At 36.4% G+C, this 17278-nt stretch overlaps 1 protein-coding gene across 5 annotated transcripts in view; it reads left to right on the top strand.

The window, feature by feature from the left end:
* Positions 1-15717, top strand: part of srpk1b (SRSF protein kinase 1b) — a 66111-nt gene extending 50394 nt beyond the window's left edge. For 4 of the 5 annotated variants that reach the window (XM_073825696.1, XM_073825697.1, XM_073825695.1 and 1 more), the window contains 6 exons: positions 5099-5506; positions 7827-7927; positions 9842-9949; positions 10773-10842; positions 14084-14176; positions 14433-15717. In XM_073825696.1, coding sequence (XP_073681797.1) covers positions 5099-5506; positions 7827-7927; positions 9842-9949; positions 10773-10842; positions 14084-14176; positions 14433-14617 — 965 coding nt within the window. In that variant the 3' untranslated portion in view covers positions 14618-15717. The remainder of the gene's footprint in view (positions 1-5098; positions 5507-7826; positions 7928-9841; positions 9950-10772; positions 10843-14083; positions 14177-14432) is intronic. The other variant, XM_073825698.1, reaches the window with a different exon arrangement.
* Positions 15718-17278: the final 1561 nt, after the last annotated feature.

Below are 17278 nucleotides of genomic sequence, written 5' to 3'. Positions count from 1 at the left end.
ACAGTGCCCTCCACTAATATTGGCACCCTTGGTAAATAAGAGCAAAGGTGACTGTGAAAATAAATCTACGTTGTTTATCCTTAGATCTTTTATTCACACTGCAAAAAATGCTTTTCTTACTTAGATTTTTTGTCTTGTTTCCAGTCAAAATATCTAAAAGATCTTGAATCAGGAAGTAAAAATTATTATCTTGTTTTTAGTAAAAACAAGTCAAAATGAAGTGAGTTTTTGCTTAAAACCAGCAAAATAATCTGCCAATGGGCTACGGAAAAAAAATCTTATTTCAAGCAGACAACTAGATTATTTTTCTTACCCCATTGGCAGATTATTTTGCTTGTTTCAAGCAAAAACTCACCTAATTTTGACCTGTTTTTACTAAAAACAAGACACTCATTTTTACTCGTCTAGAAAATCCTTCCTGATTCAAGAATTTTTAGATATTTTGGCTGGAAACAAGACAAAAAATCTAAGTAAGAAAAGCATTTTTTGCAGTGCAAAAAATTCACAAAATTCTAACCTTTCCTTTAAGTAAAACGATGGAAACTGAAGGGGAAATCTCATTATGAAATAAATGTTTTTCTCTAGTTCACTTTGGCCACAATTATTGGCACCCATAGAAAATTGTCTAAGTAAAATATCTCTAAAGGATATTCCCATTAATATTACAATTTTTTTAGCACACCAGGGTGGCTAGGAGTATTAAATTGTCCGGCCATAACTTTCTGTTCCACGTGATTATAAATATGAGGAACACAAAAGCCAAATTCCCTTAATCATCATCACAAGAAGTAAAACCAAAGAATGTAGTGCTGATGTGCAGAACTAGTTTGTTGAGCTTCACAAAATAGAAAGTGGCTGTAAGAAAAGAGCTAAAGCATTGAAAATCGCCATTCCCACCATCGGGGCAATAATTAAGAAGTTCCAATCAACTAAAGATGTTACAAATCTGCCTAGAAGAGGATGTGTCTATATCATCCTAATGCACCATAAGGAGAAGAGTTTGAGTGGCCAAAGACCCTCCAAGGATCACAGTTGGAGAATTGCAGAGAATTGTTGAGTCTTGAGGTCAGAAAGCCTAAAATAAAATGATCAAACTGCCCTTACATCACCACATGTTGTTCCAGAGGGTTTCAAGAAAAATCCTCCTGGCTCATCCAAAACAAACTCAAGCATATTCACTTGTCAGGCATGATTGGAACTTCAAACAGGACTGGCTTCTATGGTCAGATGAAACTAAAAATGAGCTTTTTGGCAGCTAACCCTCCAGATGGTTTTGGTGCAGACAGGGATAAAAAAGTACCCCATGCCCACGGTTAAAAATACTGCTGGGTCTTTAAAGTTGTGTGTGTGTCTGTAATGTTTAACAAAAGATAAAACTTTTACAAAATTGAGTTATTAACATTATAAATAAGGCTGTCAGTTGATAATATAAAAAATATTTAATCGCGATTAATTGCATGATTGTCATGAGTTAACTCGTGATTAATCGCACATTTTTATCTGTTCTAAATGTAAATTAATATATGTGACCCTGGACCACAAAACCAGTCTTAAGTCGCTGGGGTATGTTTGTAGCAATAGCCAAAAATACATTGTATGGGTCAAAATTATTGATTTTTCTTTTATGCCAAAAATCATTAGGAAATTAAGTAAAGATCATGTTTCATGAAGATTTTTTGTAAAATTCCTACTATAAATATATCAAAATGTAATTTTTGATTAGTAATATGCATTGTTAAGAACTTAATTTGGACAACTTTAAAGGTGATTTTCTCAGTATTTTGATTTTTTTGCACCCTCAGATTCCAGATTTTCAAATAGATGTATCTCAGACAAATATTGTCCTATCCTAACAAACCATACATCAATAGAAAGCTTATTTATTGATCGTTCATGTGATGTATATATCTCAGTTTTGTAAAATTTAACCTTATGACTGGTTTTGTGGTCCAGGGTCACATATACGTTTTTAATACTCTAATCTACATGGGCATGGACAAATATGGATGCTTTAAGCAAATGTATGTTTATTATTAGTGAGACCATACTGGACATAGAGCATGAAGACTAGACATGTTTCAAAGCTCATAGATGTTTTTAAAATAACTTGTTCATGTCTATTAGACACATGAAAGAAAAAGAACATAGAAATACCAGATTCCCATTACTTCTCTTTCTTTGCACTGAGCAGTTTACTTACACAAGCCTGTTTACATTATTTGCTGGACAGGGCAGCTCACTTCTTCTGAACATGCAAAATACATTTATTATTTATTATTACATTTGTTTGCCTCTCTATGCCCACATACTGTCATTTGATGCAGCCAAGTTCTTAACAAAATGTTTCCATTGTTATATTTTAGTGTTTCTTTTGACAGACAACCAAAGTAATATGAATTATTATCATGATTCAATCACTGAAAAGAATCATTTACCGGCATCTGGACATAAGTCACTATTCTCTGCATTATTATCGCTGTTTAAATGCTTCCACGATCCTTGGACTTTCCAGGAGTTTACCCGTGCATACTTGTATGTGGCTCTACGCATCAACCCTACACCACCAATCCTAACCGACTCCGCTTGCATTCATTCAATATGGCAGAAATGCCAATACACATGAAAAAGTGCCAGTACGCAAAAGGATAAAATGCATTCCGCTTCAATCACCGGAAGCAACATAATATCTGGTTTAACTGGTTCGCTGAACAGAGCAGACACAGATAAAAAGTTAGGGAGGTGTGCACTGGAAGACCTGGCGCTTGTGCAGCAAAACCGGAGAGTCTCAGAAACTATATTAGGTTTGTCCAATGATGTGTTTATGTATTGTTGGTAGACACTTTTCACTTGGTTGGCAACATTGTGCATCCATTTATTTAACTATGGGCTAGATAATGGGTCAAACAGAAAATTGCGCTGCATTAATCATGCACGTTAATAAAATATGTGCCATTAAAATGTATTTGCGTTAACACGTTATTAAAGAGTTATTAATGCGTTAATTTTGACTATATATATATATATATATATATACAAACACACACACACATATATATATACAAACACACACACACACATATATATATATATATATATATATATATACACACATACATACACACACACACATATATATATATATATATATATACACATACATACACATAACATGTTTTCTGCTAATGTATAACATTTTCCATCCGATTTTTAATATAAATATTCCATCACTGCAGTGCACTCTAATGCATTTCAATTTAAATTTTAATGCAGGACGAGATTTTGCTATGATGGATTCATTCAGTTCATTCAGGGAAGGATTTGTCAGAGTCGTCACTCTAAAAAATGCTGGGTTAAAAATAGATCTGTGCAATATATAGAAATTATCAAAATATCGCGAATGTACATATCACAATATGCATATCGCTACAGCTTGCAATATTTGGGGCCATGAACAAAAGACAAAGAGAAAATCATTTACTCTGCTCTCACCTAAATAACTTTTGTAGCTTAAATAAGTTCAACTGATGTTAAAATGATTATACTTTTTATATGTAATAATTGAGTAAAACAGTACGTTCACTTTCAGAAGTTGTTGTAGGGGTGCTTTCTTCTCACTAAAAGTGAAACATGTATGCTAGGTATATTAGAATCAGAATCAGAATGAGCCTTATTCACCAAGTGTGCGCAAACACAAGGAAATTGTTGTAGTTTTACAAGAGCTCTCAATATATACATACACACAAATAACCATATATACATATTCATTTTTGTCACATTTTGTTGCAGCATTATGTTAAACTGCTTTAAATTAGTTTTTCCCCACATCAATTTACACTCCATACACCATAATAATGACAAAGCAAAAACCAGATTTGCAAATTTTACAAATTTATTAAAAATAAAACACTGAAATAAGTAGATTGCATAAGTATTCATACCCTTAACTCAGTCCATAGTTGAAGCACCTTTACAGCCTCAAGTCTTTTTGGGTATGATGTGACAAGCTTTGCACATCTGCATTTGGCAATTATCTGCCATTCTTTGCCTCACCTTTTCACCTCTCAAGCTCTGTCAGACATTTTCTAGAGTCCTAGTTGTTCCAATCGTCTTCCATTATGGAGAATGCTTCTGTCAACCTTCAATGCAGCAGATTTGTTTCTGAACTCTTCCCTAGATCATTGCCTTAACGCAAGTCTGTCACTGAGCTCTACAGGTAATTATCTTGACCTCAGGACTTGGTTTTTGCTCTGATCTGCATTTTCAGCTGTTAGACCTTTTCTGAGAGGTGTGTGCCTTTCTAAATCAGACTCATTCAAATGAATTTGCCACAGTTTAACTCCACTCCAAGTGTAGTAACATCTAGAAGCAATATGAATGCTCCTGAGCTAAATTTCGAGTGTCCCAGAAAAGGGTATGAATACTTATGCAACGGGATCTTTTCAGTTTTTTATTTCTAATAAATTTGCACAAATGTTAAAAACCTATTTTTTGCTTTGCCATTATGGAGTAGGGAGTGTAGATTGATGTGGGAAAAAAGTAATTTAAAGTAGTTTAACATAAGGCTGCAACATAACAAAATGTGAAAAAAATGAAGGGGTATGAATAATTTGGCAAGGCACTGTTTGTATATATATATGTGTGTGTGTGTGTGTGTGTGTGTGTGTGTGTGTGTGTGTGTGTGTGTGTATCTGTGTTTTGTACTAAAACGTCTGTGAACAAGTAAATAAAGCTTGCAAATAGATGGATTCGTTCATTATAGGTCATGGAAATTCAGCTTTTTAGTCAGTGAAAGACATGGAAAAATCAGGGAATTTGACATTTGGCTTAGAGCGGGAACCCTAAATTATGTCATTATTAAATCACACAGTAGGTGATTTTTGTGAGTTATTTGTAATGTAGCAGAATATCTGCTGCTGTTCTTCGAGTCTAGCCACGTCCCAGTTGTTTAAAAAAAATCATGCTTCCAGCTCCTGTCTTCATCAATTATAACTACTGCTGCTGCACTTGAGAGTCAGAGTACTGCGTTGTGACATAACAGTGTTTTTACTCCCAGAATGTGTTGAAATGAAACATTTTAGTTTTTTTTTCTCCACCCCAGATGGCGTCTCAGATGATTGGTCTCAGCACAGAGGCGCCATCAACGGCCACAGCCAGGGCCCCGAGGAGGAGCAGACCCTGGATCTCCAGCAGCAGATGAAGGACGACACCCCCGTGAACCCCTACGACAGCGGCACAGAGGGCTCCGAGCCTACTAACCCTTACCCAGCGTGCAACGGCACCGAAGAGAAAGAGCCCAGTCCTCCGTCCCCTGTGGCCACAGACGGTAATGGACCTTTGATTTGTGGCATGGTTGAGTCACAGTGCCCTAGGGTGCAGGATCAAGAAAGCCCCACGGCGGAGCTCAGAGGCTCCGGCTCCGTTGAGGGCCCCAAAGCGGAGATGGGCCTCACCATGGAGGTGGACCCCAGCGCGCAGGCGGCCACAGAGGAGGAGAGCCTGAAGGATGGTCAGTGCGGAGCCCTCGCTGGAGGATCGCCCCTCTGTTTGCTCCTTACTAACTCCCCTCCCTCCTCTCTCTCTCTCTCTCTCTCTCTCTCTCTCTCTCTCTCTCTCGCTATTTCTGTCTGTGTGTTTTCCTTGAGAGTCTCTAACACTGTCAGCTGAACTGGAATCACTAACAGCCTGGTTTTGTGTTCTTGAATAATGTAGCAGTATTTAACCAGGAAAGGAACAGTTCACATGAAACATGAATTCAATGAAATATGGAACTAACTTCCTACAGTCACATGTGACCCTGGACAATAAAACCAGTCTTAAGTAGCACAGGTATATTTGTAGCAATAGCCAAAAATACATTGTATGGGTCAAAATTATCGATTTTTCTTTTATGCCAAAAATCATTCGGATATTAATTGTGATTGTGTTCCATGAAGATATCAATACATATCATACATCAATGGAAAGCATTTTTATTCATGTATTTTTTTATATATATATATATATATATATATATATATAAATATATAAATATATAAATGCCCTTATGACTGGTTTTGTGGTTCAGGGTCACACATCAGTAATGAGTTTTAAAAAAGTAATGCACAAATCATTGTTAGACCTCATTAAAAATCAGTTCGTTAAAAAGAATGCAAATAAATAATGAAATTATTAATAAAAAAATATTATTGCTTTTGGAAAAGAGGCAAAATCACTGAAACAAATGCTTTTCTCACTTAGAATTTTTGTTTCCAGCCAAAATATCTAAAAATTCTTAAATCAAGAAGGATTTTCTAGACAAGTAAAAATTATTGTCTTGTTTTCAGGAAACCAAGTCAAAATTAAGTGTTTTTGCTTGAAACAAGCTAAATAGTCTTTCAAAGGGGAAGGAAAATAATTTTGTTTTCTGTTTGAAATAAGATTTTTTTGCTTACCCCATTGGCAGATTATTTTGCTTGTTTCAAGCAAAAATGCACTTAATACAATCATTTTTACTCATCTAGAAAATCCTTCTTGATTTAAGAATTTTTAGACATTTTACCTGGAAAACAAGACAAAAAAATCTAAGTAAGAAAAGCATTTTTTGCAGTGATGGTATACATTTATTTTTTGCTACACATTTTATTTTTTTGTATTAATTTTTGAATAATTATAATTAAGTTAAATATATTATAAATATTAAACGTTTTATATTACATTTTATTATTTAAATGCTTTTAAATAAGACAGATTAATTTATTATTAAAATAGTTCTTCATTAGTTTGTTGCAGCATTACAATAGTATTTTAGTATTAAAGGCATGGAAAAGTCAAAGGAATTTTAGTGAGTTTATGTTTTAACTATTTCTATATAATTAGATTTTATAAGCTAAAAATATTCATTGTGAATGCAGTCTTTAAAGTTATTATCCAAACAAAAAATCAAGGATAAACGTCCTGCAAATGCGGAGGTAGATGGAACAAGGGTAGAAACCCTCAATTAAATGAACCATGAAATAGTTTTATTTTATTTTTTTAGGGAACTGTTCCTTTCTGTATGCTTTGGTGACGTCCATCCAGATCAATCTGAACTGAACTATTTGTCATAGTTCCCTATAACTAACTAATGCTTGTGATTAATTGTTTTATTGAAAAAGGATTTCTTATTGCTGTTGTCTTAAAGCCTCACAGTCAACACGAAATTAAATCGTCTTCTCGCATTATTCATCAGTGCATGTTATTCCAAAGTAAAAATCTGTTTATCTTTATAATCAAAAAGCAATAATGTGCTCCAGCATTGATGTCAACAGTTTGTCGCATTCCATTTAACTTGGAAAGTGGTCATTTCCAACTTCCTTCTTGGAAAAGTGTGTCAGAATGCCACTTATAGTCAAACTTACCTTTTGTAAACTTGTGTGGAAATCCATAACAGAGAGCTCTATGATTTCACATGCACAAGTTGGTGCACAGTTAATGACAATAATGATCAATAATGACAAATGTTCACAGATATAAAACATTAAGTATTGGCCATCGATTGCAGTTTCATGTTGACTTGATTTCCCAATGGTTTGCTTTCCCTGTTATATGATTGCCTATTTCAGTTCATTCAGTTAAATCAATCAGACAACTAAAGGTGTTCACCTGTTACTGGTGTTCTAGTGTCTTCATTATGGTGCTCTGCTTTTTCATGGCTGGTATTGATTAATGGAGAGCTGCTGTAGCAGACTCAACATCCTACAGGGCTCTATAATTCAGCAAACACACTGATCCTCAGAGGAGCTAATCCAGAATGTGTGGGGTGTTATTGACTCTAAAACTGTCTTTCTCTTTCGTCTCTTGTACTGCAGCTAAGATGGCAGCAGGAAACCTGCTAGTCAACCCCCTGGAGCCGCTAAACGCTGATAAGATCCAGGTGAAAATCGCTGACCTGGGCAACGCCTGCTGGGTGGTGAGTCTGGAGTTTTCCTTGCATTTACACCAAAAGCAGCTCAGTCAGTGTTAAAGGGACAGTCCAGGCTTATAAGAGTTGTTTAGTATAGTTTTGGCAAAAAGGTTTTAGAATTTATATCATATGTTAACGTAAAAAAAATCTTGTGTAATAAAACTATTTTTAGGGGCCAAGCACAGAAGGGTCGATGGCACCTATTGTATCCATTGGCGTTCTTCTTCTTCTTCTATGGCAGCCCATAGAACCGCTTGTGGTAAAGTTGTGAAATTTGGCACACTGATAGAGGACAGTGTCAACATTAGCCATAGCAAGTTTGGAGTCTCTAACTCAAATTCTCTAGTGCCACCACCAAAGTTTCACTTTCTTTATGCTAATAACTTTTGAGCCGTAAGGCAGGAAATCAGAATTATTTTTTTCTCTGAATATGTGGCTCATGCCAAGTCGAATGAACACCAAAATTCAAAAAGTCGTAAGGTTTAGTTGTTTTTTTTAATTCTTACAACTTCTCCAAACTCGTCCTAAACGGTTTGTCTGATTTTCACCAAAATTGGCTCAGATTATCTTCAGACCACACTGGCAAAAAGTTATGGAATTCAAGTTGATTAGTCAAACCGTTCCTAAATAACGCGTGAACAAATTCTACAAAAAGCACGCAAAAATGGATTTGAGGCTATATCTCTGCGAAGGTTTGGCGTATTGAGACCAAACTTGGTGTAGTTTATAACAAGCATGACCTGAGGATATCTGCACAGTTTTGGTTCAGTGCCACCTAGTGGTCAGGAGATACGAAAAATGTTTGCTCATAACTTCTGAACGGTTTGGCCAAAAGTCGGATGATACCCAATTTTCCCATGTCAGCCATTTTGGGCGTCGGTCATTCTGATTTTTATACTAAAATGCTATATTTTACGAACGCATTGACGTATCGTTACAAAACTCGTAATAGGTCATCAGCACGATGCCCTGAAGGAGCCTGAGAAGTTTCGAGCCAGCACCACCTAGTGGTAAAATCAAATATTCACATTCTTATACCTTTGGGTGTGGTCGTCTTATTTTCATGGGAGAGTCACCTTTTTAGACTCCTGATTTCTTGCTGAGTCCAGCGATACCAAACATGCCAGGTTTTACCTTATGGTTTGTGCAACGTTGTATTTTAGCGCTTAAAAAACTTTTGCAAATATCTTAGAAACCGCTACTCCGATCGACATGAAACCACTGTAGGAAATTAAGAAACATAGCGTGCTGGCAATATATTTTAGCCCAACTGCCAAAAGTTTGATAGTAAGTGGCAAGAAAATGCATACAAATCAGCCATCTGTAATTTTTACTCTTCTCATATACAAAAATGTCTATAACTCCAAAACAAAATGAGATATTTTCACCAAATTTGACACTCATATGTATGGGCACACTCTAAGGACACACAAAAATGTATACATTCTGGGAGTATTATGATATAAAATGCTACATTTTTACCATTGGTGTACTACTACTACAAAACTTTGTATGTACCATCGAGACCATGACCTTGAGACAGTGACACCTTGTTGTCAAAAGTGATAACGATTATATTGTATTACTATTTTTTAAAATCACCTTAAAATGGCTTCAATTACTCATTGCTGCCCTGTTCTGATGCTTCCCTTGTCTAGTACTTGGCCCTGTAATTGCTGCTTGCAACTATATTTTTAAATAGTGTTTCCATTAAAATTTCCTACGATGCTGACATGGCATAAAATAAAAGTATACTACTACTAAAGGGACAGTCCACACAGAAACAAAGATTCAGTCATCATTTACTGCCAACACTCCATTAATTGAATCGATAGATTGAGATGCTGATGTCCTCATGAGTATTCATGTCTGTGTCAGCGGTTGGTTGTTCTTTATGTAACTGTTGTTTGTCTTCATCAGCACAAGCACTTCACAGACGACATTCAGACGCGGCAGTATCGCTCTCTGGAGGTGTTGATTGGATCCGGATATGGCACACCGGCTGACATCTGGAGCACAGCTTGCATGGTGCGTTTAAAAGAAAAATAATTGTATTCACACAAACTTTTATTTAGAGCCTTTTTTTAATATATAGGTTAAAAACTCTTGTGAAGCACTTGCGAAGTGCGCTGTTCCAAAACAAGAGTTTCAGATCAGCAGCTCTGTTGCAAAACCCATGAGCTTTTCTAAAGTAACGAGTCTGCTTAAATTTCATTCTAGTAGCTTTACTGTTAGCATGTTGTTAAAGTAATGGCTCCATTTTAATTTCAATAGTTTCATGTTATCATGCTGGTAAGGTAATGAGTCTAATTTGATTCCAGTAGTTTTCTGTTAGCATTCCTAAAGTAATGACTTAATACTTCATTTAAATGTCATTTCAGTGGTTTTATATTAGCATGCTGCTGTGGTAATAGTAGGACTGGATGTTTTGGAACAGCGATAGTGCCTTAAATACACTGTCTAGGTGGGCAGCTCAGCGGTTTTTGTAACATCCTGTCAGGCTAAAGTCACAGGTGTGAGAGGAAGGTGACTCTTTGACTGACTTGTGCTCTGAAGCGTTTGATGAAGCGCTGCTGACGCTGGTCCCTTGGCCTTACTCCTGCACTGCATTGCACAGACTCTGCACCTTTCTTGAAATAGTAAGGCCAGACCCGCAGAGAGAGGTTAAACTCTATCTGTATCAGCATTTCAAACCCACTGCGTAACAAAAGAGTCTCGCGAGCTGCACTCTGTCCTCAGTTCGAGCAGCGCTTGGCCTTTCAGAGGTCGACCTACCAGCTAGAGAATCTGATACTAGGATGACTGTGTCCACACACACATGCATACGTTCTCAAAGTGTGTTTCTCTTTAGGCATTTGAGCTGGCAACAGGCGATTACCTGTTTGAGCCTCACTCCGGAGAGGATTATTCCAGAGATGAAGGTAATTACTCTTCCACAGGTTGGGATTCAACCCACACAACATCTGCAGACCCACAACCAGTCTCCAACACACAAACAAACGCTCGCATCTGGAGGACAAATCACACCATGCCTGTTAATTAGCACTTGAACGAGAGCCATTACTAGTGTCAATAATGCACAATGCATCCATTTCTCAAGTGCTGTGTAATATTTGCGCTGTCATTATGGAGGTGGCACTGGGGAGTGAATTGCTAGAGAGGTTTCGACCTCTAAGCTGTTTCAGAATAAAGCCGTGTTGTAGTCTCCTTAAATCTTGAAGCATGGCATTTGAATAGATTTGAGCATGCATTTGAAAGGATTGATTTTAGTTGCTTCCGTTGTCCTCATTTGTGACCCTGGACCACAAAACCAGTCTTTTTTTAAATTGGGATTTAAACATCATCTGAAAGCTGAATAAATAAGCTCCCATTGATGTATAGGACAATATTTGGCTGAGATACAACTATTTGAAAATCTGTAATCTGAGGGTGCAAAAAAATCTAAATATTGGGAAAATCGCCTTTAAAGTTGTCCAAATGAAGTTCTTTTACTAATCAGAAATTAAGTTTTGATATATTTACAGGAGGAAATTTACAAAATGTCTTCATGGAACATGTTTTCTACTTAATACCCTAATGATTTTTGTCACACAAATGCAATAATTTTGACCTATACAATGTATTTTTGGCAATTGCTACAAATATACCCGTGCTACTTAAGTCACTTTGGAAAAAAGCATCTGCTAAATGATTAAATGTAGTTTGTTTGTACTTTGTTTTTGATTCATTATACAAAGTAATTTAGAATTTTATTTAGTGATTTAAATTATTGTTTTTTGGCTATTTGTGACCCTGGATCACAAAACCAGTCTTATGTAGCACGGATGTATTTGTAGCAATACCCAACAATACATTGTTTGGGTCAAAATTATTGATTTTTCTTTTATTTCTTTTTTTTTCTTTTAATTGGATATTAAAGGAACACTCCACTTTTTTTGGAAATAGGCTCATTCTCCAACTCCTCCGGAGTTAATAAGTTGAGTTTTACCGCTTTGAAATCCATTCAGCCGTTCTCCTGTTCTGGCGATATCACTTTTAGCATAGCTTAGCATAGATCATTGAATCCTATGAGACCAATAGCATCGCGTTCAAAAATAACCAACGAGTTTCGATATTTGTCCTATTTAAAACTTGACTCTTCTGTAGTTATATCGTGTACTAAGACCGGTGGAAAATGTAAAGCTTCAATTTTCGAGGCTGATAAGTTTAGGAACTACACTCCCATTCCGGCGTAATAGTCAAGGAAGTTTGCTGCCGTAATATGGCCGAAGCAGGTGCAGTAATATAGGAGAATGAGCCTATTTCCAAAAAAGTGGAGTGTTCCTTTAAGTAAAGATCATGTTGCATGAAGATAATTTGTAAATTTCCTACCGTAAATATATCAAAACTTATTTTTTGATCAGTAATATGCATTGCTAAGAACTTAGTTTGGACAACTTTAAAGGCGATTTTCTCAATATTTAGATTTTTTTTGCATGAGAATTTCTAATAGTTGTATCTCAACCAAATACCCTGGTCCACAAAACCAGTCATAAGGCTCAGTTTTGTTAAGCTGAGATTTATAAATCATATAAAAGCTGAATAAATAAGCTTTCCATTGATGTTTGGTTTGTTAGAATACGACAACTATTTGAAAATCTGCAATCTGAGGGTGCAAAAAAACTAAATAATGAGAAAATCACCTTTAAAGTTGTTCAAATGAAGTTCTTAGCAATGCATATTACTAATCAAAAAATAAGTTTCGATATATTTATGGTAGGAAATTTACAAAATATCTTCATGGAACAATCTTTACGTAATATCCTAATGATTTTTGGCATAAAATCTGTCATTTTGACCCATGTATGTAGTGTTGGTTACTGCTACAAATATATCCGCGCTACTTAAGACTGGTTTACATACAGGCTTTTTCAAGACATGTTTTTATGAGTAACATAAAAACAAAAATTACTATATTATCGCAGACAATAAATATTGCACATATAGCGCAGCCCTAAATTATATTTTAATTATAATAATTTAGTAATTTTACACCTTTGAAAATATTGTTTTGGGGCCAAGCACCGAAGGTGCGAAGGCACCTATTGAAACGGTTGGCGTTGCTATTATTATTCCTCTTCTTCAGTTTCTCCCACTCTGGAGTCTTTGGCAGCCCATAGAACCACTTGCGGTAAAGTTGTGAAATTTGGCACACTGATAGAGGACAGTCTCAACATTAACCATAGCAAGTTTGGAGTCTATCTCAAACTCTCTAGCGCCAGCACTTGTCCAAACTTTCACTCATGTTTATGCTAATAACTTTTGAACCGTAACTTTTTTTCTCTTTTGCCTTGTTGGTCATGCTTTTTTAGACTCCCGAATCCTTGCCGAGTCCAGCGATACCAAACATGCCAGGTTTTGCCTTATGGTTTGTGCAACGTTGTATTTTAGCACTTAAAAAACATTGGCCAATATCTTAGAAACCGCTACTCCGATCGACATGAAACCACTGTAGGAAATTTGGAAACATAGCGTGTCGGCTATATGCCAATGGCTGATTGGCAAAAGTCTTTTTTTCCTCTTCTCATATAGAAAATGTCTATAACTCCAAAACAAAATGAGATGTTTTCACCAAATTAGTCACACATATGTATGAGCACACTCTAACGACACCCATTTTGCTGGGATTGTGCCTCTTGGTGGCACGATAATGGAACAAAACATGAAATTGCCATTGGCTACAATAGAGTATTATGATATAAAATGCTACATTTTTATCAATGCATTGGTGTACCATTACAAAACTTTGTATGTACAATAGAGACCATGACCTGAAAGCATTCAAAACGTTTTGAGACAGTGCCACCTTGTGGTCAAAAGTGATAACCGATTATATTGTATTACTAGTGGTTGTTTTTATGATTTTTCACCCATTTTGACTAAAATCACCTTAAAGTGGCTTTAATTGCTCATTGCTGCACTTGTTCTAATGCTTCCCTTGCCTAGTGCTTGGCCCCGTAATTGCTATATTGTTATTATAGTAATTGTTATAAAAGTAGGAATTCAATGAAAGATCCTATAGATCAAGAACAAACATGAATTGCCAGAACAACAGATGCCAGTTTTGGCAGATCAGTTCAAGTCAGTAGTTGATCTAAAGCTGTCTGTTTCCATTGTAAACAGATCATATCGCACTGATCATCGAGCTCCTGGGGAAGATTCCTCGCAAACTCATCATGAACGGCAAATACTCCAAGGAATTTTTCACCAAGAAAGGTACATCTGTCAATAGACGCTTGTTACATGAATAACTGCTCAGCTCATGTGTTTCACTTACTTGCTGTAAGTGTTCAGTAGCTGTGTGTGAATGTCATAGTTTGACTAAGGAGGTATGCCTGCACTCTCATTATTACTACGCCTATGGATTTTTTAGTGTGTGTGTTAAAGCATAGTCCATATAACCACTGTTTTAAACTGATAGTTCCAGTTTTAACTGTTAAATTGGATGTTTATGTATTTATTTGCACTCTAGGTGACCTGAGGCACATCACCAAACTGAAACCGTGGGGTTTGCAAGACGTGCTGGTCGAAAAGTACGAATGGGCCCGAGAGGAAGCCCAGAATTTCTCAGACTTCCTCCTGCCGATGTTGGACCTCATCCCAGAGAAAAGAGCAACGGCTGCAGAGTGCCTCCGTCATTCCTGGATCGCCTCCTAGTGGCCACAAAGCTCCAAAACACATCCACACACTCACTTCTTCGAACTCATGAATGCTCCCCACGGACAGACGCCGTCTTAAGAGCCTTGCCTGGCGTCACGGCGAGTACGAGAAGGTCCGCTCACACAGATGCAGTTCTCAAATCGTCGTTGCTTTGTTTTTTTTACATAATTGGTATAATTTGAGTGTAAAGTCATTTCAGTGGTTTGTGCTTTTGGTGATTTATCTAACAACCACTTTTCTGTCGATTTCCGTCATATCGCAGGATTTGAAATTGATTTATCTTCTTAAGAGACTGGACTTGGTTGCACTTCTCTCCGTTTTCTTAAAAGCATCCGTGTTTGCAGTAAGTCAGACTCAGTAGCTGATTGTAGTGTTTTTTTCACTGTATTAAAAAAACGATTGTTAATCACAGCTTCCTTCAAATTGTTTCCCATATCTTCCCAAGGGGTTTTATATCAGCTGTCTGAATGAAGGGCACATGAATGGACGGAGTGTTTCAGAAATCTTCATATCGAATGTGAGCTTCTGTACAGCGCGAGAAAAGCGCACGCGTGTATTTTTACCACGAAGGGCAAAGAAACTGCTAGCCTTTCATACGTCACAGAATCCGTAAAGGACTATCATGAATGCCAGGGAGGAGTTTTGCAATCAAGGTCTATTTCCATTACAAAATCTAAAATCAGTGACGACATTTCAGACTTTGTACATACTCATACCAAAGAGTTGGTTTCCTCACACGATCAGTGTTGTACAGTCTTAAGTCCCATTATTTGTGTACAGTTTTGCTACGAACGAACGGCTTAAGGAAAATGTTTGAGAATCACCGATTTAGAGATGCCTTGAAATGAATCTGCAATGATCTGTGCATCTTTTTGAGCTTTTTTTCCCCACGGTGTTGCTTCAAGCAACATCTCAGTCTGACTTTGAAGGTCGTTTGCGTTCTCTTCTGGATGTGTCGGATTTATTTGACCTTTGACAGCATCACAAATATCATCTGCTTCTCTGCGCTCTTCTTTGTCATGAATGTCTCTCTGCTTTTGATTGTTCAGCACTGAACTAAAATTGTTTCCGTAGTAACTTCGAATAAAGTTTTTGAAATGGCAGAAGGCTCTTGTAGCATTTGTAGACGGCAGAAAATGTTCTTATTGCGAAGTAAGAGCGTGTCCTGTTTCATCATGGAATGAATTCCTTACTAATTTCTTTGTGTCTTCAGAGTAGCCGTGAACAGGAGTTCTCAATTAAGAACAAAAATGATCTGGATAGATTTTTGTTGTCATCGTTGGGTCTTTTAGTAAGCACAGAAATGTCAACTAACAGTAAAAAAAAACTTTTATTGTTTGTTAGTTATTTAATGACTCGCTTGTAACAAAGTGTTGCTAGTGTAAATTCCTTCAGACGCCGCAATGATTCTGACATCTTTTAAAAAACATACATTTACCAAAACTTCAAAATGTAAAAATATATAATCTTCTCTACTTTCCTGGAACACTGCAAACCAGCAGCTTTAAAGTTTGTGTTCTTTATACTCATCTGTGACACTGTGCTGCGAAATGTTGATCTATTAGTCCTACATCTTCATGTAATATGATACATTTCAAGGTCAGAGGTCACCAAACTTGCACTTGTGTTTCCAAGCTGAAGTGTAACTGTTCCTAATGTAACTAGCAATCCGTTAACGAATCTGAATCTTTTACGCAAACAGATTTAAAGTCACTGGTATAAATGAAAGACCCCAATATAGGGTCGAGCAGCAGTTTGGACCAATGAGATTAACTGTGGGCGGGGCTAGTCAGTGTGACATCATGTAAATAGAAATCAGTTAAGTTCATTACTGTTGACTGATTTCATTTTCACTTTTATTTTAAACATATGCTTTCAATTTGGCTTTGGTCTTAATATAAAATGCCTTGTTGCTGTTTTTTATAATAGAAAGTAACCTTAAAGGTGGCAATTACTTAGTACAGACACATACAGTTGAGGTCAAACGTTTACATACACCTTGCAGAATCGGTAAAATGTTAATTATTTGACTAAAATAAGAGGGATCATACAAAATGCATGTTATTTTTTATATTGAATACTGACCTAAATAAGATATTTCACATAGAAGATGTTTACATATAGTCCACAAGAGAAAATAATAGTTGAATTTATAAAAAGAACCCTGTTCAAAAGTTTACATACTGTACCTGCGATTCTTAATACTGTGTTGTTGCCTGAATGATCCACAGCTGTGTTTTTTGTTTAGTGATAGTTGTTCATGAGTCCCTTGTTTGTCCTGAACAGTTAAACTGCCTGCTGTTCTTCAAAAAAATCCTTCAGGTCTCACTAATTCTTTGGTTTTCCAGCTTTTTGTGTATTTGAACCCTTTCCAACAATGACTGTATGATTTTGAGATCCATCTTTTCACCCTGAGGACAACTGAGGGACTCATATGCAGCTATTACAGAAGGTTCAAACACTCACTGATGCTCCAGGCGAAAAAAACATGCATTATAACTTTTGAAGTTAAAGATTAGGGTAAATGTAACGTTTGCCTTCTGGGGGAAAAAAAAGGGCAGTACTAAATGAAAATTAAATGATATTTACACATCTTCATTTTTTCAAAAGTTTTCACCCCCGGCTTCTAATGCATTGTTTCCTTCTGGAGCATCAGTG

Source organism: Garra rufa, chromosome 20 (genome assembly GCF_049309525.1).
Source record: "Garra rufa chromosome 20, GarRuf1.0, whole genome shotgun sequence".
Taxonomy (NCBI): Eukaryota; Metazoa; Chordata; class Actinopteri; order Cypriniformes; family Cyprinidae; genus Garra; species Garra rufa.
Note: the sequence above shows the minus strand (reverse complement) of the source record. Positions and strands in the feature narration are given on the sequence as shown.